Raw genomic sequence first — 21,273 nt, 5'->3', positions numbered from 1 at the left:
TTGGAGAACTTTGTGCAAACTAGTTAGAGCCGAGAGCTCTAGAGGAGAGGGTCTCTCCTCCATAACTGAGAATTAGACAGTATGTGGAGGAGGACCAGTGAAGTCAGCACAGAGTTGGCTTTTTTGTTTGTGCCGTGATGACCTGTATGAAAACAGTCCGTGACTCCAGAAACTTCCTTGTGACTCTCCTCCGACTGACCTTCGATCAAGGCCCTTCCCCACTGCCGCCAGCCCTGACTTCCCTCGGACCCACACGCTGCTTTTCACGCCCCTCTCTCCCCACACTTCAGGCCTGTTTCTCTTCTCCAGGTTCTATTAATACTTCATCTCTTTCCACTCGCCAAGATTCGGCACAAATATCACCCTTTCATTTCCACTCTGTCAGGTTCTGCTCGCTGGCCCCCTAACTCTGCTCCCACCCCGGGCCCCTCCTTCAGGTAGCGAGGCGACATCCTTCCCTCTCCCCGCTCCGCGCACACCTGTCAGCCTCCACCCTTCCTCCACTGCGCCCCCAGGGCCCTGGCCCCGGGCCCACGCCGGCCTGACGCCCGCCCACGGGGCCGCGGCGTGCCCACGCCCACGCCCCCCCCACCCGCTCGCGTCCCCCCCCCGCCCCGCCCCGCCCCGCCCCGCCCCGCCCCGCCCCGCCCCGCCCCAACCCGTCTGGTCCCCGAGTCTCGGGCCCCCGCCCCCCGCGGGCCCGCTGCACTGTGGGTAGGCGGCGGCGGCCGCCGCACTGAGGAACCCGCGGCGGCGGAGCGAGGCTGCGCGCGCCGAACATGGCTGAGAAGCAGAAGCACGACGGGCGGGTGAAGATCGGCCACTACGTGCTGGGCGACACGCTGGGCGTCGGCACCTTCGGCAAAGTGAAGAGTTGAGTACGCCGCGCCTCGCGGGAGGCCGAGCCCCGGAGTCCGGGAGCGCCGGGCCGCGAGCAGGCAGCGGGTGGCGGGGCCTGGCGGCAGGTGGAGCGGCCGTGCCCGGGCCGCGCGAAACCTGGGGACCCAGGGAAGGCAGTGGGTACCGCTTCGCCCCGCGGCAGCGGAGGGGGCTCGGGCGGGGGCGTCGCGAGGTCCTGGGACTGGCGTCCAGCACGCGTCTACCGCCCGAGCTCAGTGCCCCCTTCTGGAACCCGGAGACTGGGTTGTTGGGCGAGATGCCTTTCAGCTGGGAGGCTGTAAGGATAGGGCTGGGGAATGACCCACGGTCCTGATGGTGGAGTTCCCATTTCGTGCCAGGTGTCCCGTTAGGTGCTTCACGTGTGATCTCCTGTAATCCTTACAGCAGATTCAGGTGTTACCTTCGTCTTTAACGTGAGAAAACGGGGACCCCCCCTAGGAGGGACGTGTTCAAGGTCACACCGAAATTGGCAGAACCGGGATGAAGGTCTAAAATGTCCTCCAATTTTGGCCAGGCTGGGAAGTCCTGCTGTCTGGATTCTTTCGTGCTTCCTGACTCTGGATTTGTGGGGCTGGTAGTCTGGGGGGGGGACCCCGGGGTGCGAGGTGGGTGGGTCTTTCTGCTGGCCGTGGGAAACGCTGGGATGCAGCTGGGTTGGGTCAGGGCTTAGTTAGAACTGGGACGTCTGAAGGTTGATTGGTGTGTGTAAAATGGTTCTAGGAAGGCTTCTAGGATAGAGGGAGAGGAAAAAGGGACTTTGGTGTTGAATCTTGGAAGATGCAGGGCTGAGGCCAGAACTGCTAAGACATACTCTGCTGAGCTCTGTGTTCTTAGGTGATGGGATCCCATTTTGGGTGTAGAAAAACAGGCTGCTTTGATTTTTTTTTTTTTTTTTTTACTGGTTACTAGTTAAGTATTGAACTTTCCTGTTTTTCTTAAGTCATGTGGGATTAATTAACTTGTCCTCTCTCCAGAAGTAGAACCAACTTATTAAAAATACTTCTTTTGGTTGTTGCTTTTTGGTTTTTTTTTCGTTTTGCTGGAAAATGTTGGGTAGGCAGCTTGAAGATTTTATTGAGCCCTCTATTTCCTTAAAAAATCATAATGAAAATATTTTAAGTTTTTAAAATTAAAGTAAATTACAATTTTGAGTTATTCTCTATGACATTGTGAATCAGCTATAAGTATCCATGTATTCCCTACTTCTTGAACCTCCCTCCCACCCTGCTAGGTCATCACAGAGCACCCAGCTGAGTTCCCTGTGCCATAACTTAGCTTCCCACTAGCTAGCTATTTTACACATGGTAGTGTGTATATCAATACTACTCTTTCAGTTCATCCAAAAATCCTATTTTAACCTTGAATCTAGGCTGTAAGTGGATACAAGAGACTCGTTCATTCGTATGGCAGGGATCAGCTTTTATTTGCTTGCACACGTCTGATACCCTTTCTTTTGTTCAGTAAACACTTACTGAGTGCCTACAGTGTGCCAGGCACTGTTCTAGGTAATGGGGATACCCTAGGAACAAAATCATTAAAATCTTTCTTTCTGTGGTGCTTATATTCTAGTAGGAGAAGACAGTCGTCACTATATATATTTATATATGTGTGTGTGTGTGTAGTATTTTTAGTGATGTGAAGAAAAATGAATCAGAGTTTTGTGCAGTTAGCAATTTTCAGTAAGATTGTCAGGCATGGCCTTACAGATAGGGTGGTATTTGTGTAAAGACCTCAGGTTTGTAAAATTCTTTCAAGTCCTGTGAGGGCTGTGAAGTCCTGGCTTAGGTTTGCAAGACCTCATAAAGTGGTAAGTGAAGAGAATATATTTAGAGTGAATATATGAAGATTCAGGAACTGGATTAATGCTGTGACATTACTAAGGACTATTGTGTTTTGATGTTATACACTCAAGTCTTCACCATCTGGGCATGTACACTCTCCAGGTTATATAATGTATACTGTTCCTTTTCAAATTGTGTTAAAATTGTTTTTTAAAAAATTCTTGTGTAATCTGAATGTTAGCTAAAATACCCATCAGATAGATCATTTGGTCCATTGTCACAGGACAACTTAAATCTCTTTTTGTGTATATCCTTGAACGGCTTCTAGGCACTGACTTAAAATATAAACCAACAAAAGGTACTTGGATTTATGAGAAATCCTTTTCCTGGAAGACTCCTTCCCAGTGAGCAACCAACTGGGGAGGTTTCCTAACACTGTATGAGCACCTCTCCAAAGTTAGACAGTGCTCTCCCATCCAAAGTTAGAATTAGTACAGTTGCTTAATAAAAATTATATAAGTTGCAGCAGTCTAAAGTTACTCATTTACAGTGGACCCTTGAACAACATGAATTTGAACTGCAGAGGTCTACTTTTACAACAGATTATATTTTTCCCCTAAATAAATACTACAGTATTATACAGCCCAGGTTGGTTGAATCCTAGAATGTGGAACCATGAATACTGAGGGATGAATGTAAGGTTACATACAAGTTTTCAACTTCCTGGGGTCCAGTGCCCCAACTCCAGTGTTGTTCAAGGGTCCATTGTAATTCTTTAAGAGACTATAAACAAAAGCACATTTATTTTTAAACACGACTTTTTTTCAGGCCTATTTAACATATCATAAAAGTCACCCATTCTAAATGTATTATGTGTAATACAAGTCAGTGATTTTTAGTGACTTTACTGAATGGTGCAACCATTATATAGATCGATTTATAACATTTTCATCACCACAATAAAATTCCTCGTGCCATTTATAGTTAACCCTTAGCCCTAGGAAACTGTTAATCTGTTTTCTGTCTGAATAAATGTGCTTTCTTTGGACATTTCTTATAAATGAGATCATTGACTATGAAGTCTCTTATGTCTGACTTCTTTAACAAGGCTTTTGATGTTCATGCATGACATAGCATTGTTCCTTTTCATTGCTGAATAATATTCCACAGCATGAAAATGCCATATTTTGCCTATGCAGTCACCTGTTGATGACCTATGTTTTCAGTTTGGGACTGTTACAAGTAATGCCACCACAAACGTTGTATGCAAGTCTTTGTTGTGGATATATGTTCTCATATATATTGGGAAGATACCTAAGAGTAGAATTGTTGGCTTATATCATAATTTTATTTTTATCTGTTGGAGAAACTGCACACTTTTCCAAAGTGGTTGTACCATTTTACAATCCCATCAATAATGTATGAGGTTTCCTATTTCTCCAAATCCTCACTGACATTTGTTTATTGTCTTCTTATAACTCTTCTAGTAGGTGTGAAATGGTAACTCATTGGGGTTTCAATTTGTGCTTTCCTAGTGGTGATACTTAACATCTTTGCATGTACTGAATAGCCATTTGTGTACCTTGGGTGAATTGTCTTTTCGTATCTTTAGTTAATTTGTTGGATTGGTTAAGTTGAGCTTATAAGAATTTTTTTTTATAAATTCTGGATACAAGTCCCTTATTGCAAATGTTTTCTCCACGTCAGTTGTCTGACACATATAAATGTTTTGAATTTTTATGAGGTCCTGCTTATTGACTATTTCCTTTTATGGATGATGCTTTTGGTGTTATATTTAAGAAATCTTTGCTTTGGGTTTCAAGGATTTCTTCACATTTTTTTAAAAATAGATGTTTGTTGTTTTAGCTCTTATATTTACATCTAGGACCCATTTTGAGTTAACATTTGAGTATGGTATAAGTTGAGATTCTAAGGTCAACTTTTTGAATATGGATATCCAATTGTTCCAGGACCGTTTATTGAAAATACTTACCTTTTGATTTGCTATTGATTTAGACTTTGTAAATTTAATTTCTACTAAAAAACAGTAGTAGATAGTTTAGTTTTATATGGCTATAAAAACATGGAAATGAAGAAGTGCTGAATATTTTATGTGCCTTCTCTCTTAGCTATTATGTTATTTATAGATATTGAAAATTTAACTTCAGTTGTTGATGTGTCAATTTACAGATCAAAGTTAGGTACAATGAACAAAAATGGAAATAACTAGTTTTCATTTAATAGCACTGGTTTCAAGCTACTTTTAAAAACATAAGGAAATCCTTGTAATTGTTGATAAATAATTGAAGCCTTATTTAAAATATTGAGTTGATTTTTCTCCATTGTTCTAGTGTAAGAATACTAGAGGAGTGCTTATGGAAACAGATTATGTTGGCTTTCAGAGTTTGAAGTAGTGCATCTTATCTACTTAAATTTTTTTCTATGTATTGTTTTGGTTCTTACTCTTTCCCAGGTAAGGTACAACTGCCGTTTAAGAGCTCTTGTAACTAGACTTGTTCAGTTCTTACCTAAATAATGAAGGTCATAGAAATTCTAGAAGAATAGATCTTGTGTATGTGTTTTACAAAGACTGGTTGAAGAAAAAAAGTGTTTTAAATATAATGATAATTATATTTTAAAAAGAAGCTTGTATTTTCAGGGTGAGAACTGATAGATTTGATTTATGAAATCATTATTCTTCATTAGAATTGTACGCCATAGGATCAGTTCAGTTCAGTCGCTCAGTCGTGTCTCACTCTTTGCAACCCCGTGGACTGCAGCACACCAGGCTTCCCTATCTATCACCAACTCCCAGAGCTTGCTCAAACTCATGTCCATCAAGTTGGTGATGCCATCCAAGCATCTGATAGGATGCTTTCAGTCAAAGTAGCCTTTTCTAGTCAGCAAGGTCTCATCAAGGCTTTGTTTTTTGATGTTTTTCAAATAGTTATGTGAATGGCTCACAGAATTGGCTTTCAAGAAATTAAGTAAATATTTTATTAAATCTTCACTTCTGTGTAAGATAACAGGAAAGATAAGCAAATGTAGAGCTTGTGTTCAGTTGTTCGGTTGTATCCGACTCTTGGCAACTCCATGGACTGTAGCCTGCCAGACTCTTCTGTCCATGGAAATTTTCAGGCAAGAATACTAGAGTGGGTTGCCATTTCCTGCTCCAGGGGATCTTCCCGACCCAGGGACTGAACTGTCTCCTGTGTCTCCTGCATTGGCAGGCGGATTCTTTACTACTATGCCACCTGGGAAGCCCTAGAAATATAAATACCAAGTCCTAAGTGATAAATTAGATTTCAGACAACTACCTGGTTAGTTGGTGGCCCTCAGAGTTACACCTGTGGTATTTCTGGCCCACACTGGCACTGTTTTTGACCCTCATGTAGTGTCAAGTCCCTTGAACTGCAAGGAGATCAAACCAGTCCATCCTAAATCAGTCCTGAATATTCATTGGAAGGAGTGATGCTGAAACTGAAGCTCCACTACTTTGGCCACCTGATGTGAAGAACTGACACTGGAAAAGACCCTGATGCTGGGAAAGATTGAAGGCAGGAAAAGAAGGGGACAACAGAGGATGAGATGGTTGGATGGCATCATGGACTCGGTGGACATGAGTTTGAACAAGCTCCAGGAGTTGGTGATGGACAGGGAAGCCTGGTGTACTGCAGTTCATGGGGTCACAAAGAGTTGGACACGACTGAGCAACTGAGCTGAACTGTAGTGTCAAGGCCCTAAAGAATACTTGAAAGGTCTCTGGGCTTTGTTTTCTTCTTCTCCTTAGCAACAACAGTAGAATGTGAAATTTGTTTGCAACTGATTTTTTAAAGATTTAATTTCAAAAAATGGATAAGTTTAATTGTTCCTTCTGGCTTAGTGGAAATTTGAATTATTGAAGACCAGAGCTGAAATAAAGATGTAATGTAAAACAAAAGAAAAGGGAAACATATTTGTAACAATTTAGTGATAAAAGCTACAACTTGATAAGTTGATACTGCTACTGCTAAGTCGCTTCAGTCGTGTCCGACTCTGTGCGACCCCATAGACGGCAGCCCACCAGGCTCTGTCATCCCTGGGATTCTCCAGGCAAGAATACTGGAGTGGGTTGCCATTTCCTTCTCCAGTGCATGAAAGTGAAAAGTGAAAGTGAAGTCGCTCAGTCGTGTCCGAGTCTTCGAGACCCCATGGACTGTAGCCTACCAGGCTTCTCCGTCCATGGGATTTTCCAGGCAAGAGTACTGGAGTGAGGTGCCATTGCCTTCTCCGAAGTTGATACTAGGGTTTACTATATATGCACTTGGTTTTATTTAGTCCCCAAAGTAATCCTGGATTTGGTATTACCTCCATTTTGCAAGTGTAGATATTGGGAATTAGATACTTTAAGTAATTTGCCTAAAGTCACAGTGCTAGTAAGTTGCAGAAATGGACAATTTAGGGTTCTCTGATGCAAGTCTGTCTCACTCTTTGCGACCTTATGGACTGTAGCCTGCTAGGCTCCTCTGTCCATGGGAATTCTTCAGGCAAGGATACTGGAGTGGGTTGCCATTCCCTCCTCTAGGGGATCTTCCCCATCCCAGGATCAAACCCTGTCTCATAAGTCTCCTGCATTGGCAGGTGGGTAAATTGCATATGGATGATTAAAAATTATATTTTCATATAAATTTTACTCTTGTGTCTCAATCCATTCCATTTTTTTTATATGATAAATTTACTGAATTCTGACACTTTTAACCCAAATTTCTTAAAAATACCAGGTATTTTAGGGTTCCCCCATCCCCATTATGAAAATAACTTTGACTAAAGATTGCCAGTGGCCTTTAGTAACCAGACTAAAGAGAAGTTGTGAAAAATAACTTGATGTCATAGGATGAAGGAACATTGGTTTTGGAAGGCATTATCTGGGCATTTTCATTTCATACTACTGCCAGTTATATGAATTTGGGAAACCATTAAACTCTGAGCTTGTTTCCTCTTTTGTAAAATGACAATAACAATACTTGGCTACTTACATTCTAGGTTTTTTTTTTTAAGGATTAAATGAATTGAGGCATATAAAATGGCTTAAGAGAAAATGAGTTACTTTACAAATAGATGGCTGTTGTGGAGATGGCCACACATGGCCATTTTGAGTGAATCCTGTACCCTGTGTGAGGTGTTATTAATAATAAATGTTTACTGATTGCAATTCTGATTGCAACTCTGATTGCAACATTGAGACTTAACTTTAATAATCTGCCCCAATTTTTTGGTTGCCTGCATTGGAAAGTTCCTGATGATTAACTCATTTGTGCTATATGATATTTAGTTATTAGTGTTTCTATTAAAAATACAGTATCTTTTTAGGTTAAGTCATGAAATTTGTTTTTTCACAAATATGGAAAATGAATAAAATAAGAATGAAATGGATATAACTTGATGTTCATATAAATTGCTAGGTGAACTGATTTTACTTTTGAAAATATGTACATTCTAAACAGCTGTTAAGCAATGCTTCCAACTAATGAAGCTATATATTTTCTGAAATACTAGACCATTAGTGTTGGAATGAAAATGAATTCATCTTTCTTAAATAATAAAGTAAGTAATGTGCTATTTAGGGTTCTTTTCACCTGACTTATTTTTATGATTTCAGTGTTTGTCCTTAATGTTGAATGGATTTTGTTCATTTTATGTAATGGATTGATTCTTGAAAGATACTTTTCCATAGGAAACAATGTTATAAGTGATGGATAGATTCAGAGGAAGTCCACAAAGGCAAGATGGTATACAGTATAGAGAAGACTGGATTTAGAAGGCTGTTATAAGCCAAAGTCACTTGATCTCTGAAAAAGGGAATAAGACTGTATGTTCTTTTATACTTCTGAGAGTAGTACAGGAGAACATGTAGATGAAAGTATACAAATACTTAACTTTTATGTACTTGTATACTTGGGCCCTATTATGGCCTTAAACCTGTGATTAGCTGAACTCTGAGAATAATCTGTGATCTGGTTCTGAGACCAGGATTTATTTGATGTTGAGAAGAAAGAGTTTACTCTGTTCTGTTTTATTTTTCTCTGGTCTTTTTTCATATTTCATTTGTGTATGTTTATTAATCTAATTCTCCAGACACTGCTCACTTATTACCCTCTTCTGTATGCCATGTATATGTATGCAACGTGTATATGCAAACATGTAACAGATATCTATTCCAGATCTCATGGTAGTGATCATAGAACTCTTGGATAAAGGAGGCAAAGCTGGGAAAGGGAGGAGGATGTGAGAGGCAGCTGGCAGTTTTTATGTGTGGTTTGTTGTCAAGGTTCTACTTGGAGTAGAACCAAAATAATACACACAGCTACTTTTTTTCAAACTTCGGAAAATGCAGATTCTGAGCTAAAAATGCCTTTCTACAATCTTGCTCCTCACATATCTATGTGAGTTAGAAAGGATTTTTGTAGTTGATCATATACTGAGGAACTTACTTCAATTCTGTGGACTTTCTCCCTTTCCCATGCTGACACAGCACTGCTTTATCTAGTTGTAATTTTTTTTTTTTTTAATGTGCCATAATATTCCCTTACCTTGTAGTCCATGTTCTCTTTCCTTAAAGCGTTTGTACTGCTTTGTAGTGATTATATTGTCACATTTACTCTTCTGAGATTCTTGTGGTTTCCTTAATGATAGGGAAAGTACTTTATAGAGAAAGTAGTTAATGTTTTGAAGCCAGGTAGATAATTTAATTGGATCTAACAGAAGATCTAATCTCAAATGAGAAAATGGGTGGCAGAAGACCCCTAAAATATTGAATGTGTTATAAAAGTAAGAGGCAGTCTCCCTAGTGTGTTTATTAGTTGCAAATGTAAGAGAAAACACTTTGAATCAGGTTAAATAGATTTTTATCAATTATTTAGACAATTGAAATGCATATGCAAAGCAATGTGTTTATTTTGAAATGTGGCAAACCATTTTATTTTTAGTATAGTGTTATTAAGGAAAGAATTTGAGGCAGCTCTTATCTCTGCTAATAATAGAAGCCACACCCCTTCAAGGGAACAGTATTCTTGCTTAAGTGGTGTCTGATGGTTGACAATGTTTGCCTCTGATAAATTTTAGTGTATTTTTTTTGGTAGTGCTTTTATTTTTAAAGTGTTAATAATGCTTTTTTAAATATGCCCTTAGTTTTTTTAAATGCCTTTTATAGAATCATCAAATCTTGCTATAACATCTCTTACCCTGAATGTTAGTGTATTGATTTATTGAAATACTTTTTTTTGGAATCTTTATTCTTCATATTATTTTGTATTTACATTTTATGCACTATTAAAAACATAGTGAGCAATATATTCTCATTTAATCTCTCAATTTCTAAATTATAAATTAGTTATAAGATGGTTATATAGCTATCATAATTGAAAATAATGGAATTAAAGTTTTAAGTATGCCATAAGTTTTTTCTAAATTCTTACTTTACTTGATAAATACCATAAATATTATTTAGTTTTTGTTTTTAATGTGTTGGAGCATAACTTGGTACCATATGTATTCCATAATTGACTTGAGTTCTGCCAGACTTAAGTTAATGAGATAATAGAACCAATTATATCTTAAGCACCTACCATGTTTAGTCATACAAGATTTTAAGCAAACTATTTATGTCATTGTCAAAAATGTGACAATGATACTACTAATTGGGAGTATCTGGAAAGAAGGAAGAGGGAAATATTCAAAACAGAATTTACTTAAATGATTCTTCTCTCATGTTTGAATTCTATGTCAAATATGATATAATGAATCTACCTTTTACTCAGGTTTATACCAGGCCTTCTCAGTTCTCTAGTAATTCACAGTTAAGTAGTATAATGGTTATACTATATGCTATAAATTTGCTTTTAGTAAGAAATTTGGCTTTGTGACTTATGGTAGCTTTTTGGATAAGATAAAGAAATGTGCTTTGGAGGACTTATTGCTGCTGAACAACTATTCCCAAAGAACTTAGGTGTCATTCTAAGGGAAATCTTGGTCCTTTACTCTATTTAATACATATAGTAAGATTTCCTATTTGGGATAGTACAAAGCTAGATGAGATAATTGATAGACAAATCACAGAATGAGAATTTAAATTTTTATTGACTCTTTGAATTGCTAGGTAGAATTTGATGGGGATAAGTGTCAAATCTAGGGTAAAAACAAAAATGAAAAGCAGGTATATAAGAGAGTAGAACAGTTGATAGCAGTTCTAAGATATTGCAGTTTTATCTGACCATGAGTTTTGGAAGTATATATTATGAGTACTTAAGTGTAAAGATTGTAATTGGGTAGAAAATAGACATATAGATTGATATTGGTGAACCATGTTAGTAGATAGTTGTAGAGGTATTAATAGTATAGTTCTGTACTTTGTATTAAGCTAAATGTTGAATATTGACTTTAGTTCTTGGTTCCACAGTTTGGAAAAAAATCTTAGCCAGTTATATTTCATTCAGAGAATGATCATTATAACTAGGGGAGTTCAGAAATTATGCCATGTGAGGTATGGTAAAGAATATTTTTCATTGGAAAAGACACTGATGCTGGAAAAGATTGAAGGAAAAGAAGAAGGGGATGACAGAGGATGAGATGGTTGGATGGCATCACTAACTCGATGGACACGAGTTTGAGCAATCTCCGGGAGTTGGTGATGGACAGGGAAGTCTGCAAAGCTGCAGATCATGGGGTCCCGAAGAGTCGGACATGACTGACCGACTGAACTGAAGTGATAAACACACACACACACACACACACACACACACACACACACACATTTGTATGTGATTGTGTATGTAATGTGATTGTTTTCTGTATCTGGCTATGATTTCTAACTTGCATCAAATCAACTTTCTAGTTAAGGTGCAATTGAAAATCTGGAGAAAATTAAAAATTTGAAGGCAGCCAGGACTTGAGTGGTTGATATCCCTGTAAGAAGAAAAGTGCATTGAAGTGAGTCTGACATTTTGTTTGGCTTTTCTCTTTGAGTCATTTGCTAATTTGTAAAGATGGTAAATGTAAGAAGCCAAACGAGAACAGTGGATAAAAGGCAGAAAAGCTAGGCAGAGTTTGAATCCTGGGGAGATAGCAGTTGGAGTTCATAACTTATTAAGGAGAAAAGTCACAGGTAAGCAGTTGGGTTTTTGGTTTCAAGCCTGTGAAGACTGAAATCCTTAGAATCAGCTTAATGCTAGACATATTAAGATGATCTGCTTCCTGTCTTTATTCTCTGGAGGAAAATAAAATCAAGTGGGCCCTTTATAGTTTTTCCACACACAGTGTTCAACATTCTAGGAAACAAGGGGAAGACAATAGAAAACACACTCATAGGAATTCAGATATTAAAGCTATCAGACATGGACTTAAAAATAATTACGATAGAAGTGATGTCAGTATCACGATGGTATGCTGCTGCTGCTGCTAAGTCGCTTTAGTCGTGTCTGACTCTATGTGACCCCATAGACGGCAGCCCACCAGGCTCTGCCGTCCCTGGGATTTTCCAGGCAAGAACGCTGGAGTGGGTTGCCATTTCCTTTTCCAATGCATGAAAGTGAAAAGTGAAAGTGAAGTTGCTCAGTCGTGTCTGACTCTTCTCGACCCCATGGACTGCAGCCTACCAGGCTCCTCCATCCATGGGATTTTCCAGGCAAGAGTACTGGAGTGGGTTGCCATTGCCTTCTCCGCTTGATTGTATGAGTTATTTCTTTTTTTCTCCCCTTCAATGTACAACTAATTGGACATGCATAACCAAAAAAAAAAAAAAAAAAGCTCTCTGCATAGCATACCAGGACACTCAAGAGATCCATCCATCTTTGTACCTGAAAGTGGGTGGATTGGAATGCAGAAAAGGGTGTGGAGCACAGACCTTTTTTGGCAAAGGAGGTGGAGGGTGATGGTGGTGTGTGTGGGTCTGCCCAGCTGTGCATGCCACAGCTGGAGGGACCTGCTGCTGTCTCTCTGGAGAGAGGGAAAGGAAAGAGAAAAGGGCAAAGAGAACTGAAAGAAAACGTCTCCTGCCCATTGGTGCTACGATTCTGGCCATGGGACTACCCATGGGCTGGTGGGACCCTCACCCCAAACTTGGGGATCCATCTACTAGGTTGTGGGCACACCCAAAGCCCAAAGATTAACATACATCTCCTCCAATGTGCCACCAGCTACCCTCTCCTCTTTTATTTTCTCTGCCAGCTTTTTGTTGTTGATGCACATTCCCAACTCCCAACCTTGTACTGGTAAGAAAAATGAAAAGAATAAATAAATAAATAAATAACCTGTGCTATAGCACCACCTTCTGGAAAACAAAAGGAAGACTTCTAATTACCAACCTACTGAATTGTTAGGGGTAAACAAGTTCAGTTCAATTCAGTCGCTCAGTCGTGTCCGACTCTCTGCAACCCCATGAATTGCAGCACACCAGGCCTCCCTGTCCATCACCAACTCCTGGAGTCTACCCAAACCCATGTTCATCGAGTCGGTGATGCCATCCAACCATCTCATCCTCTATCGTCCCCTTCTCCTCCTGCCCCCAATCCTACCCAGCATTAGGGTCTTTTCCAATGAGTCAACCCTTCGCATGAGGTGGCCAAAGTATTGGAGTTTCAGGTTCAACATCAGACCTTCCAATGAACACCCAGGATTGATCTCTTTTAGGATGGATTGATTGGATCTCCTTGCAGTCCAAGGGACTCTCAAGAGTCTTCTCCAACACCACAGTTCAAAAGCATCAATTCTACGGCGCTCAGCTTTCTTCACCGTCCAACTCTCACATCCATACATGACCACTGGAAAAACCATAGCCTTGACTAGACGGACTTTTGTTGGCAAAGTAATGTCTCTGCTTTTAAATATGCTATCTAGGTTGGCCATAACCTTCCTTCCAAGGAGTAAGCGTCTTTTAATTTCATGGCTGCAGTCACCATCAGCAGTGATTCTGGAGCCCAAAAAAATAAAGTCTGACACTGTTTCCCCATCTATTTCCCAGGAGTAAACAAAGCATTGCCTAAATAAAGAAAAATCTTTGCTACTTCAAATGTAGCAAATCAGATGTAGCAAATGTAGGAAAATATCATTGTAATCTTGTTATCACAAGAAGAAAGTGACAGTTTTCCCACAACCAAACCCAAAGACCTGGAATATTGTGATCTAACTGATAAAGAGTTGAAAATAGCTATTAAGAGGAAATTCAGTGAGCTGCAGGAAAACTTAGGCAATACAGTGATCTCAGGAATAAAATTAATAAATGGAAGTAGTACTTTACCCAAGCGACTGAAATTCTAAAAAGAAACCAAACAAATTATGGAGCTAAAGAACTCAATAAATGAGATTAAGAATTAGAATGCAATGGAAATAGAGCAGGTCACATGGAAGAATTAGCAAGCTCAAGGGCAGGGATATAGAGATGATTCAGATGGCAGAGAGAGAAAGAGAAATAAGATTTTCAAAAAGTGAAGAAACTGCAAAAACTCTCTGACTTCATCTGGTGAGCCAAAGGAAGAAGAGAGGGAAAAGGGAGCAGAGAGTGTGTTAAAGAAATAATAGCTGAGAACTTTCCAAACCTAAAGAATGGGATATACATGTCCGCAAAGCTAATAGAACCTCTACTTATTTAAACACAAAAGGACATTCTCCAAGACATATTAAAACTGACAAAAGTCAATGATAACTTGAAAGACTGCAAGGAAAAATAGTAACCTACAGAGTTACTCTCATTAGGCTATCAGCAGATTTATTAGGAGAAACTCTAGACTAGGAGAGAGTGGAATGACATATTTAAAATGTTGAAAGATAAAAGCTGCCAACCAAGAATATCCAGTCTGGCAAAATTGTTCTTCATATATGAAGGAGAAATATGGGCTTTCCCAGACCAAAACTGAGTTAATCACCACTAGACCTGCTTTACCAGGAAATGTTGAAAAGAGCTCTTCAAGTTGAAAGTGCACAAAAGATGAAAGTACACAACTCTGATTATAATGATAGAAAAGTAACTTTTTGCAATAATTAAGTCCTAATTATAGTACAGAATTTGAAGGCAATGAAGTATAGCTACCACAACTTGTAATCACATCATAAGAAAGGTAATTTGTGATGTCAAAAATGTAAAAAGGAAAGAGCTGAAGAATGGAGCCTTTATAGGCAAATGAAAATAAGTTGCTATCAGCAGAAAAATAACTGTTTCATGTAAGAGAAGTTTTATATAAATTTCATGGTAACCATAAAAAAATCTAGAGTGGAGAATGAAATATTTTTTAAAAATGGGAGACTGAGAAAATCACTGTGAAAAACCACCAACTTACAAAGGTAGACAGAAACAGAAGAAGAAAGAGTGGAGCAGTAAAATAATAAAAGATAAAGGACAGTATGGCAGTAGTATGTTCTTACATGTCAGATAGTCACCCTAAATGTAAATGGATTGAACTCAACAATCCAAAGGCACAAAGTGGCTGGATGGATTAAAAAAAAAGCAAGACCCAATTATATGTGATCTACAGAACACTTTTTAGCTTTAAAGACACAATGTCTCAAAGGAAAGGATGGATGATGATATTTCAAGTAATTGGAAACCAAAAGAAGGTGGGCATAACCACAGTTATATCAGACAAAGTAGACTTCAAGTCAAAAAGTATAATGAGACAAGAAAGGTCATTGTATAATGATAAAGGGATCAGTATATCAAGAGGTTATGTGCTCAGTCACTCAATTGTGTCTGACTCTTTGTGATCCCATGAACTGTATGCTGCTAGGCTCCTCTATCCATGGCATTTTCTAGGCAAGAATACTGGAGTGGGTTGCCATTTCCTTACAATCATAAGTATATATGCTCCCAACACAGAGGCACCAAAATGCATTAAACAGATAATAACAGATCTTAAAGGAGAAATAAACAGCAGTACAGTAATTGTAGGATATTTCAGCATTCCACTATCAGGAGTGGATAGATCATACAAACAGATTCAACAAGGAAACATTGGAATTGAATCACACTTGAAAACAAATGGACATATGTAACATTCTGTCCATCAGAATACACATTATTCTCAAGTACACATGGAACATTCTCCAGGATAGATCATATGATAGGCTACAAAACAAGTCTTAGCAGATCTAAGATTGAAATCATACCATCTTTTGTTTATCACAATGGTATGAAACTAGAAATCCACAACAGGAAGATAGTAAGAAGATCTGAAACCATGTGAAAACTAAACAACACACTTACAAGAAACCATTGAGTCAAAGAAGAAATCAAAATGGACACAAATTATCTTGAGACAAATGAAATATAGTATATTAGATATATGGGAGGCAACAAAAGTATATCTGAGAGGAAAGGTTATAGTAATATATACACATAACCTCAGATATGCAGGAAATACACCACCCTAGTCATAGAAAGTGAAGAGAAACTAAAGAGCCTCTTGATGAAGGTTAAAGAGGAGAGTGAAAAAGCTGGCTTAAAACTCAACATTCAAAACACTATGATCATGGCATCCGGTCCCATCACTTCATGGCAAATAGATGGGGAAACAATGGAAACAATGAGAGACTTTATTTTCTTGGGCTCCAAAATCACTGCAGATGATGACTGCAGCCATTAAATTAAAAGACACTTGTTCTTTGGAAGAAGAGCTATGACAAACCTAGCTAGTGTATTAAAAAGCAGAGACATCACTTTGCCAACAAAGGTCCATCTAATCAACACTATGGTTTTTCCAGTAGTCATGTGTGGAAGTGAGAGTTGGACCATAAAGAAGGGTGAGCACCAAACAATTGACACTTGAACTGTGGTGGTGGAGAAGACTCTCGAGAGTCCCTTGGACTGCAAGGAGATCCAACCAGTCAATCCTAAAGGAAATCAGTCCTGAATATTTGTTGGAAGGACTGATGCTGAAACTGAAGCTCCAATAGTTTGGCCACCTGATGCGAACAGCCAACTCACTGGAAAAGATCCTGATGCTGGGAAAGATTGAGGGCAGGAGGAGCAGGGAATGACAGAGGATGATATGGTTGGATGACATCACTGACTCAATGAGCATGAGTTTGAGCAAGCTCTGAGAGGTAGTAAAGAACAGGGAAGCCCGGTGTGCTGCAGTTCATGGAGTAACAGAGTCGGAACGACTGAACAACAACAGTAGCACGTGTATTAAGAAATTAGATCTCAAATAAGCAACCTAACTTAATACCTCAAGGAATTCAAAACAGAAGAGCAAATTAAGCCCAAAGTTAGTAGAAGGAAGGAAATAATAAAAATCAGAATGCAAATCAATGAAACAGTGACCAGAAAAACAACAGAAAGGATCAATGGAACTAAGAGGTAGTTCTTTGGGGGAAAAAAAAAAAAACAACAACAAAATTGACAAACCTTTAGCTGAACTAAGAAAAAAAAAAACCTCAAGTAAAATTAGAAAAGAAAGAGGAGATCTTGCAACTGACTACAGAAATAAAGACTCATAAGAGACTATTATGAATAACATGCCAACAGATTGTATAACCTAGATGGAAGTGTGCATTTCTGGAAACACAGAATGTACCAAGACTGAAAAGGACATCTTTTTTTGTTTGTTTTTTTTTGGGTGTTAGTTCTAAGAGGTCTTGTAGGTCTTCGCAGAACTGTTCAACTTCAGCTTCTTCAGCATTACTGGTTGGGGCATAGACTTGGATTACCGTGATATTGAATGGTTTGCCTTGGAAACAAACAGAGATCATTCTGTCATTTTTGAGACTGCATCCAAGTACTACATTTCAGACTCTTTTGTTGACTATGATGGCTACTCCATTTCTTCTAAGGGATTCTTGCCCACAGTAGTAGATATAATGGCCATCTGAGTTAAATTCACCCATTTCAGTCCATTTTAGTTTGCTGATTCCTAAAATGTTGACATTCACTCTTGCCATCTTCTGTTTGACTGCTTCCAGTTTGCCTTGATTCATAGACCCAACAGTCCAGGTTCCTATGCAGTATTGCTCTGTACAGCATTGGACCTTGCTTCCATCACCAGTCCCATCCACAACTGAGTGTTGTTTTTGCTTTGGCTCCATCTCTTCATTCTTTCTGGAGTTTTTTCTCAACTGATCTCCAGTAGCATATCGGGCACCTGCTGACCTGGGGAATTCAGCTTTCAGTGTCTTATCTTTGCCTTTTCATACTGTTCATGGGAAAGGTCTGTCTAGTCAAGGCTATGGTTTTTCCAGTAGTCATGTATGGATGTGAGAGTTGGACTATAAAGAAAGCTGAGTGCTGAAGAATTGATGCTTTTGAACTGTGGTGTTGGAGAACACTCTTGAGAGTCCCTTGGACTGCAAGGAGATCCAACCAGTCCATCCTAAACGAAATCAGTCCTGAATATTCATTGGAAGGACTGATATTGAAGCTGAAACTTCAACACTTTGGCTACCTGATGCGAAGAGCTGACTCATTTGAAAAGACCTTGATGCTGGGAATGATTGAAGGCGGGAGGAGAAGGGGATGACAGAGGATGAGATGGTTGGATGGCATCACCGACTCAATGGACATGAGTTTGAGTAAACTGCGAGTTGGTGATGGACAGGGAGGCCTGACATGCTGCAGTCCATGGGGTTGCAAAGAGTGTGACATGGCTGAGTGACTGAACTGACTGATTGACTGACCAAGATTGAATCAGTACTAGAATTCTAGCTAGAACAATTAAGCAAGACAAAGAAATAAAAGACATCCAGATTTCCTGTGAAAAGATGACCTTAGGTTTACCTTCTTTTGATACAGTTTCTCTTGGACATATACCACGATAAATGTGCTATTTCAGTTCTGTTACCAACCAGCAGTATTTATGGTGAAAATTATCTGTGATTGGTAAATTACATCTGGACTGAGAGGATTAAGGAAACACATATTATACTCTAAGGATATACATTACTGCTTCATTGTTTCACTAGCATAGAATTTGTAGAGAAATAGACCTCCAGCTCCGCTTTATGGCATCTCTTCTAACTCAGTGCACCCTTTGTGCAGGGGTTGGAAACTGTATGCATGGGCTGTTATTTCATGTGGTTACTGTTTAAAATTTACGAATGCTCTGAGTGTCTCTGTGTGATTGATTAACGGTCTGGGAAGCAACAACTGGATATTTTAAGGACTCTGGATAAAGATGTGTCTGATTTTTGTCATACTGACATGCTATATTTCCAGTGCTAAGTCCTTCCAAAGAGCTAAGTAAAATTGGTGATAAGATGACTACCTGTTGTGTCCTGTGAGTTTGAATGTTATTTTGAACCCAGTACTACTGATGATCATTCTGGAAGAGGAAGGGAGAGGGAGGAGGGCAGAGGGAGGATGACAGGGCATCCTCTGTCGTCCCCTTCTCCTCCTGCCTTCAATCTTTCCCAGCATCAGGGTCTTTTCAAATGTGTCAGCTCTTCACATCAGGTGGCTGAAGTATTGAAGTTTCAACTTCAACCTATAATTTTGTACTCAATATTTGAAAAGATAATAGAAGAAGGTTTTTCAAAGCTGATGAACACATCAAGCCACAGATTCAGAAGATGTATGAACCATAAGCAGAATAAATACAAGAAAACCATTCATAGGTGTATCATTGGAAAACTGTTTAAAATTGTTTGTTTGCTTTTTTTTTCCCTTGAGACTTTACTATACTGGAGTGGACTTCATCTGTGTATGCAGAGATGGGGGAAAATGTAAAAGGAAAATCTTAAAAGTAGCCAGAAGATTAAAAAATGCATATTATTTTCAAAGGAATGAAAATAACCAAAAACAATGAAAGCAAGGAATTAGTGGAGTGATATCTTTGAGAGGTGAAAAAAACAAACTGCCAACCTATAATTTTGTACTCAACAAAAATATTCTTCAAAAATAAAGTCATAATATGTTTTCAGGTAAGGGTAAACTGAGCGAGTATGCCTCTAGAATATGTCTATGGAACATAAAATTATATTAAGTAAATATATTCGACTACAGAAATTATTCAGTTAGGGGCATTGAAGGGGAGATGTCTGAAGGCAGGAAATGAAAGGGGAGTGAACAGGAGGGAGACAAAGCATGTAAAGATACACAGAGAGAAGACACGTAAGGACAAGAGATTGAGAGATCGGCAAGATAAGAGAGGGGATGATTTAAGAAGCTTTGGGAATGTTTCTGGAAGATTCTGTTTTTCATCTGGAGTGATTACATACGTGAACATTTTTTTCAAATCTTTTTATCTCTGACCTGAATGCTAATACTTGATTGGCTAAAAAGTTTGAGTCTTCCCGCAACATCTTACAGAAAAACCCAAATGAACTTTTTAGCCAACCCAGTACTTTGTCCATCAGTTTTAAATAATCTCTTCTATACTGGAAAACTTTTTTCCTTGGCTCTGTGTAGATAATTCATCTTAAATGATTCTACAAAAAATTGATTCTCCTGTGAATTTCTTGATTGACTTAATTTTAAAGAAGTACTTTAAAATTATAATCCAAGCCAACATGTTTTAAAAAATGAAGCCGAATACAGAATATCATTATCAGTAATCAGTTCTCAAAGGTAGATTGAGAACATGTGCGTGCTCAGTCACTCTAGTTGTGTCCTACTCTTTGGAACCCTAAGAATTGTAGTCTGCCAGGCTCCTCTGTCGGAGAAGGCAATGGCACCCCACTCCAGTACTCTTGCCTGGAAAATCACATGGATGGAGGAGCCTGGTAGGCTGCAGACCATGGGGTCGCTGAGAGTTGGAAACCACTGAGCGACTTGACTTTCACTTTTCACTTTCATGCATTGGAGAAGGAAATGGCAACCCACTCCAGTACTCTTGCCTGGAGAATCCCAGGGACGGAGGAGCCTGGTGGGCTGCTGTCTATGGGGTTGCACAGAGTCGGACACGACTAAAGCGACTTAGCAGCAGCAGCAGCAGCAGCATGCTCCTCTGTCCATGGGATTCTCCAGCCAAGAATCCTGGAGTCGATTGCCATATCCTCCTCCAGGGGATCTTTCCTATCCAGGGATTGAACTCTCATCTCAATGTCTTATGCATTGGCAAGTAGATTCTTTTATCACTAGTGCCACTTGGGGAAACCCTGCTTTAGAACAATCTTTCCTTAAAAATGGGCTTCCCTGGTGGCTCAGATGGTAAAGAATCTGCCTGCAACGCGGGAGACCTGGGTTCAATCCCTGGGTTGGGAAGATCCCCTGGAGAAGGGAAAGGCTACCCACTCCAGTATTCTTGCCTGGAGAATTCCATGGTCAGAGGAGCCTGGCAGGCTACAGTCCATGGGGTTGCAAAGAGTCAGACATGACTGAGCATAAACTTTCACTTTATTATTGATCACTTTGCTTAAAAAAAAAAGAAAAATCACATCCTCAGCCCTTTCCTGATCTGTTTAAAATAATTTTCCCACCTTCACCCCAGTCATTCTTGTTATTCCCAGTACTCAGCACGATTTTCATTTTTTGTCGTTATATCACCATTATATAACGTTTGTTTATTGTTCATGTTCTCCTCCAGAGTGCAAGTTCCATTTATACCTGCATTTTCAGCATTTGGAGCAATGGCTAGCACACATTAGACATTCAGAAAATATTTCTTGAATGAATGAACAAATGAATGTTCAGGCC

At 39.4% G+C, this 21,273-nt stretch overlaps 1 protein-coding gene and 2 long non-coding RNA genes across 18 annotated transcripts in view; 2 read left to right on the top strand and 1 right to left on the bottom strand.

Moving 5' to 3' along the window:
• The first annotated feature begins 702 nt into the window (after positions 1–702).
• The window catches only part of PRKAA2 (protein kinase AMP-activated catalytic subunit alpha 2), a 199,381-nt gene continuing 178,810 nt past the window's right edge, over positions 703–21,273 (top strand). For all 16 annotated transcript variants that reach the window (XR_014052803.1, XR_014052805.1, XR_014052812.1 and 13 more), the window contains exon 1: positions 703–873. Coding sequence is in view for 3 of the 16 variants with exons in the window: in XM_081486769.1 (XP_081342895.1) it covers positions 780–873 (94 nt within the window). In the remaining 13 variants the exon portion in view is untranslated. The remainder of the gene's footprint in view (positions 874–21,273) is intronic.
• LOC145505061 (uncharacterized) lies at positions 1,420–6,627 on the bottom strand. The gene is made up of 2 exons (XR_014052814.1): positions 6,372–6,627; positions 1,420–5,421 (listed from the first exon to the last, which is right to left on the bottom strand). It is a non-coding gene; the product is annotated as an uncharacterized LOC145505061 (long non-coding RNA).
• On the top strand, positions 9,210–21,010 carry LOC145505060 (uncharacterized). The gene is made up of 2 exons (XR_014052813.1): positions 9,210–12,096; positions 20,558–21,010. It is a non-coding gene; the product is annotated as an uncharacterized LOC145505060 (long non-coding RNA).

The sequence above is a fragment of the Giraffa tippelskirchi genome, chromosome 5, assembly GCF_054371585.1.
Source record: "Giraffa tippelskirchi isolate mGirTip1 chromosome 5, T2T-mGirTip1v1.2.pri, whole genome shotgun sequence".
Taxonomy (NCBI): Eukaryota; Metazoa; Chordata; class Mammalia; order Artiodactyla; family Giraffidae; genus Giraffa; species Giraffa tippelskirchi.
The sequence above is the reverse complement of the archived record's forward strand: the minus strand, read 5'-3'. Positions and strand labels throughout refer to the sequence as shown.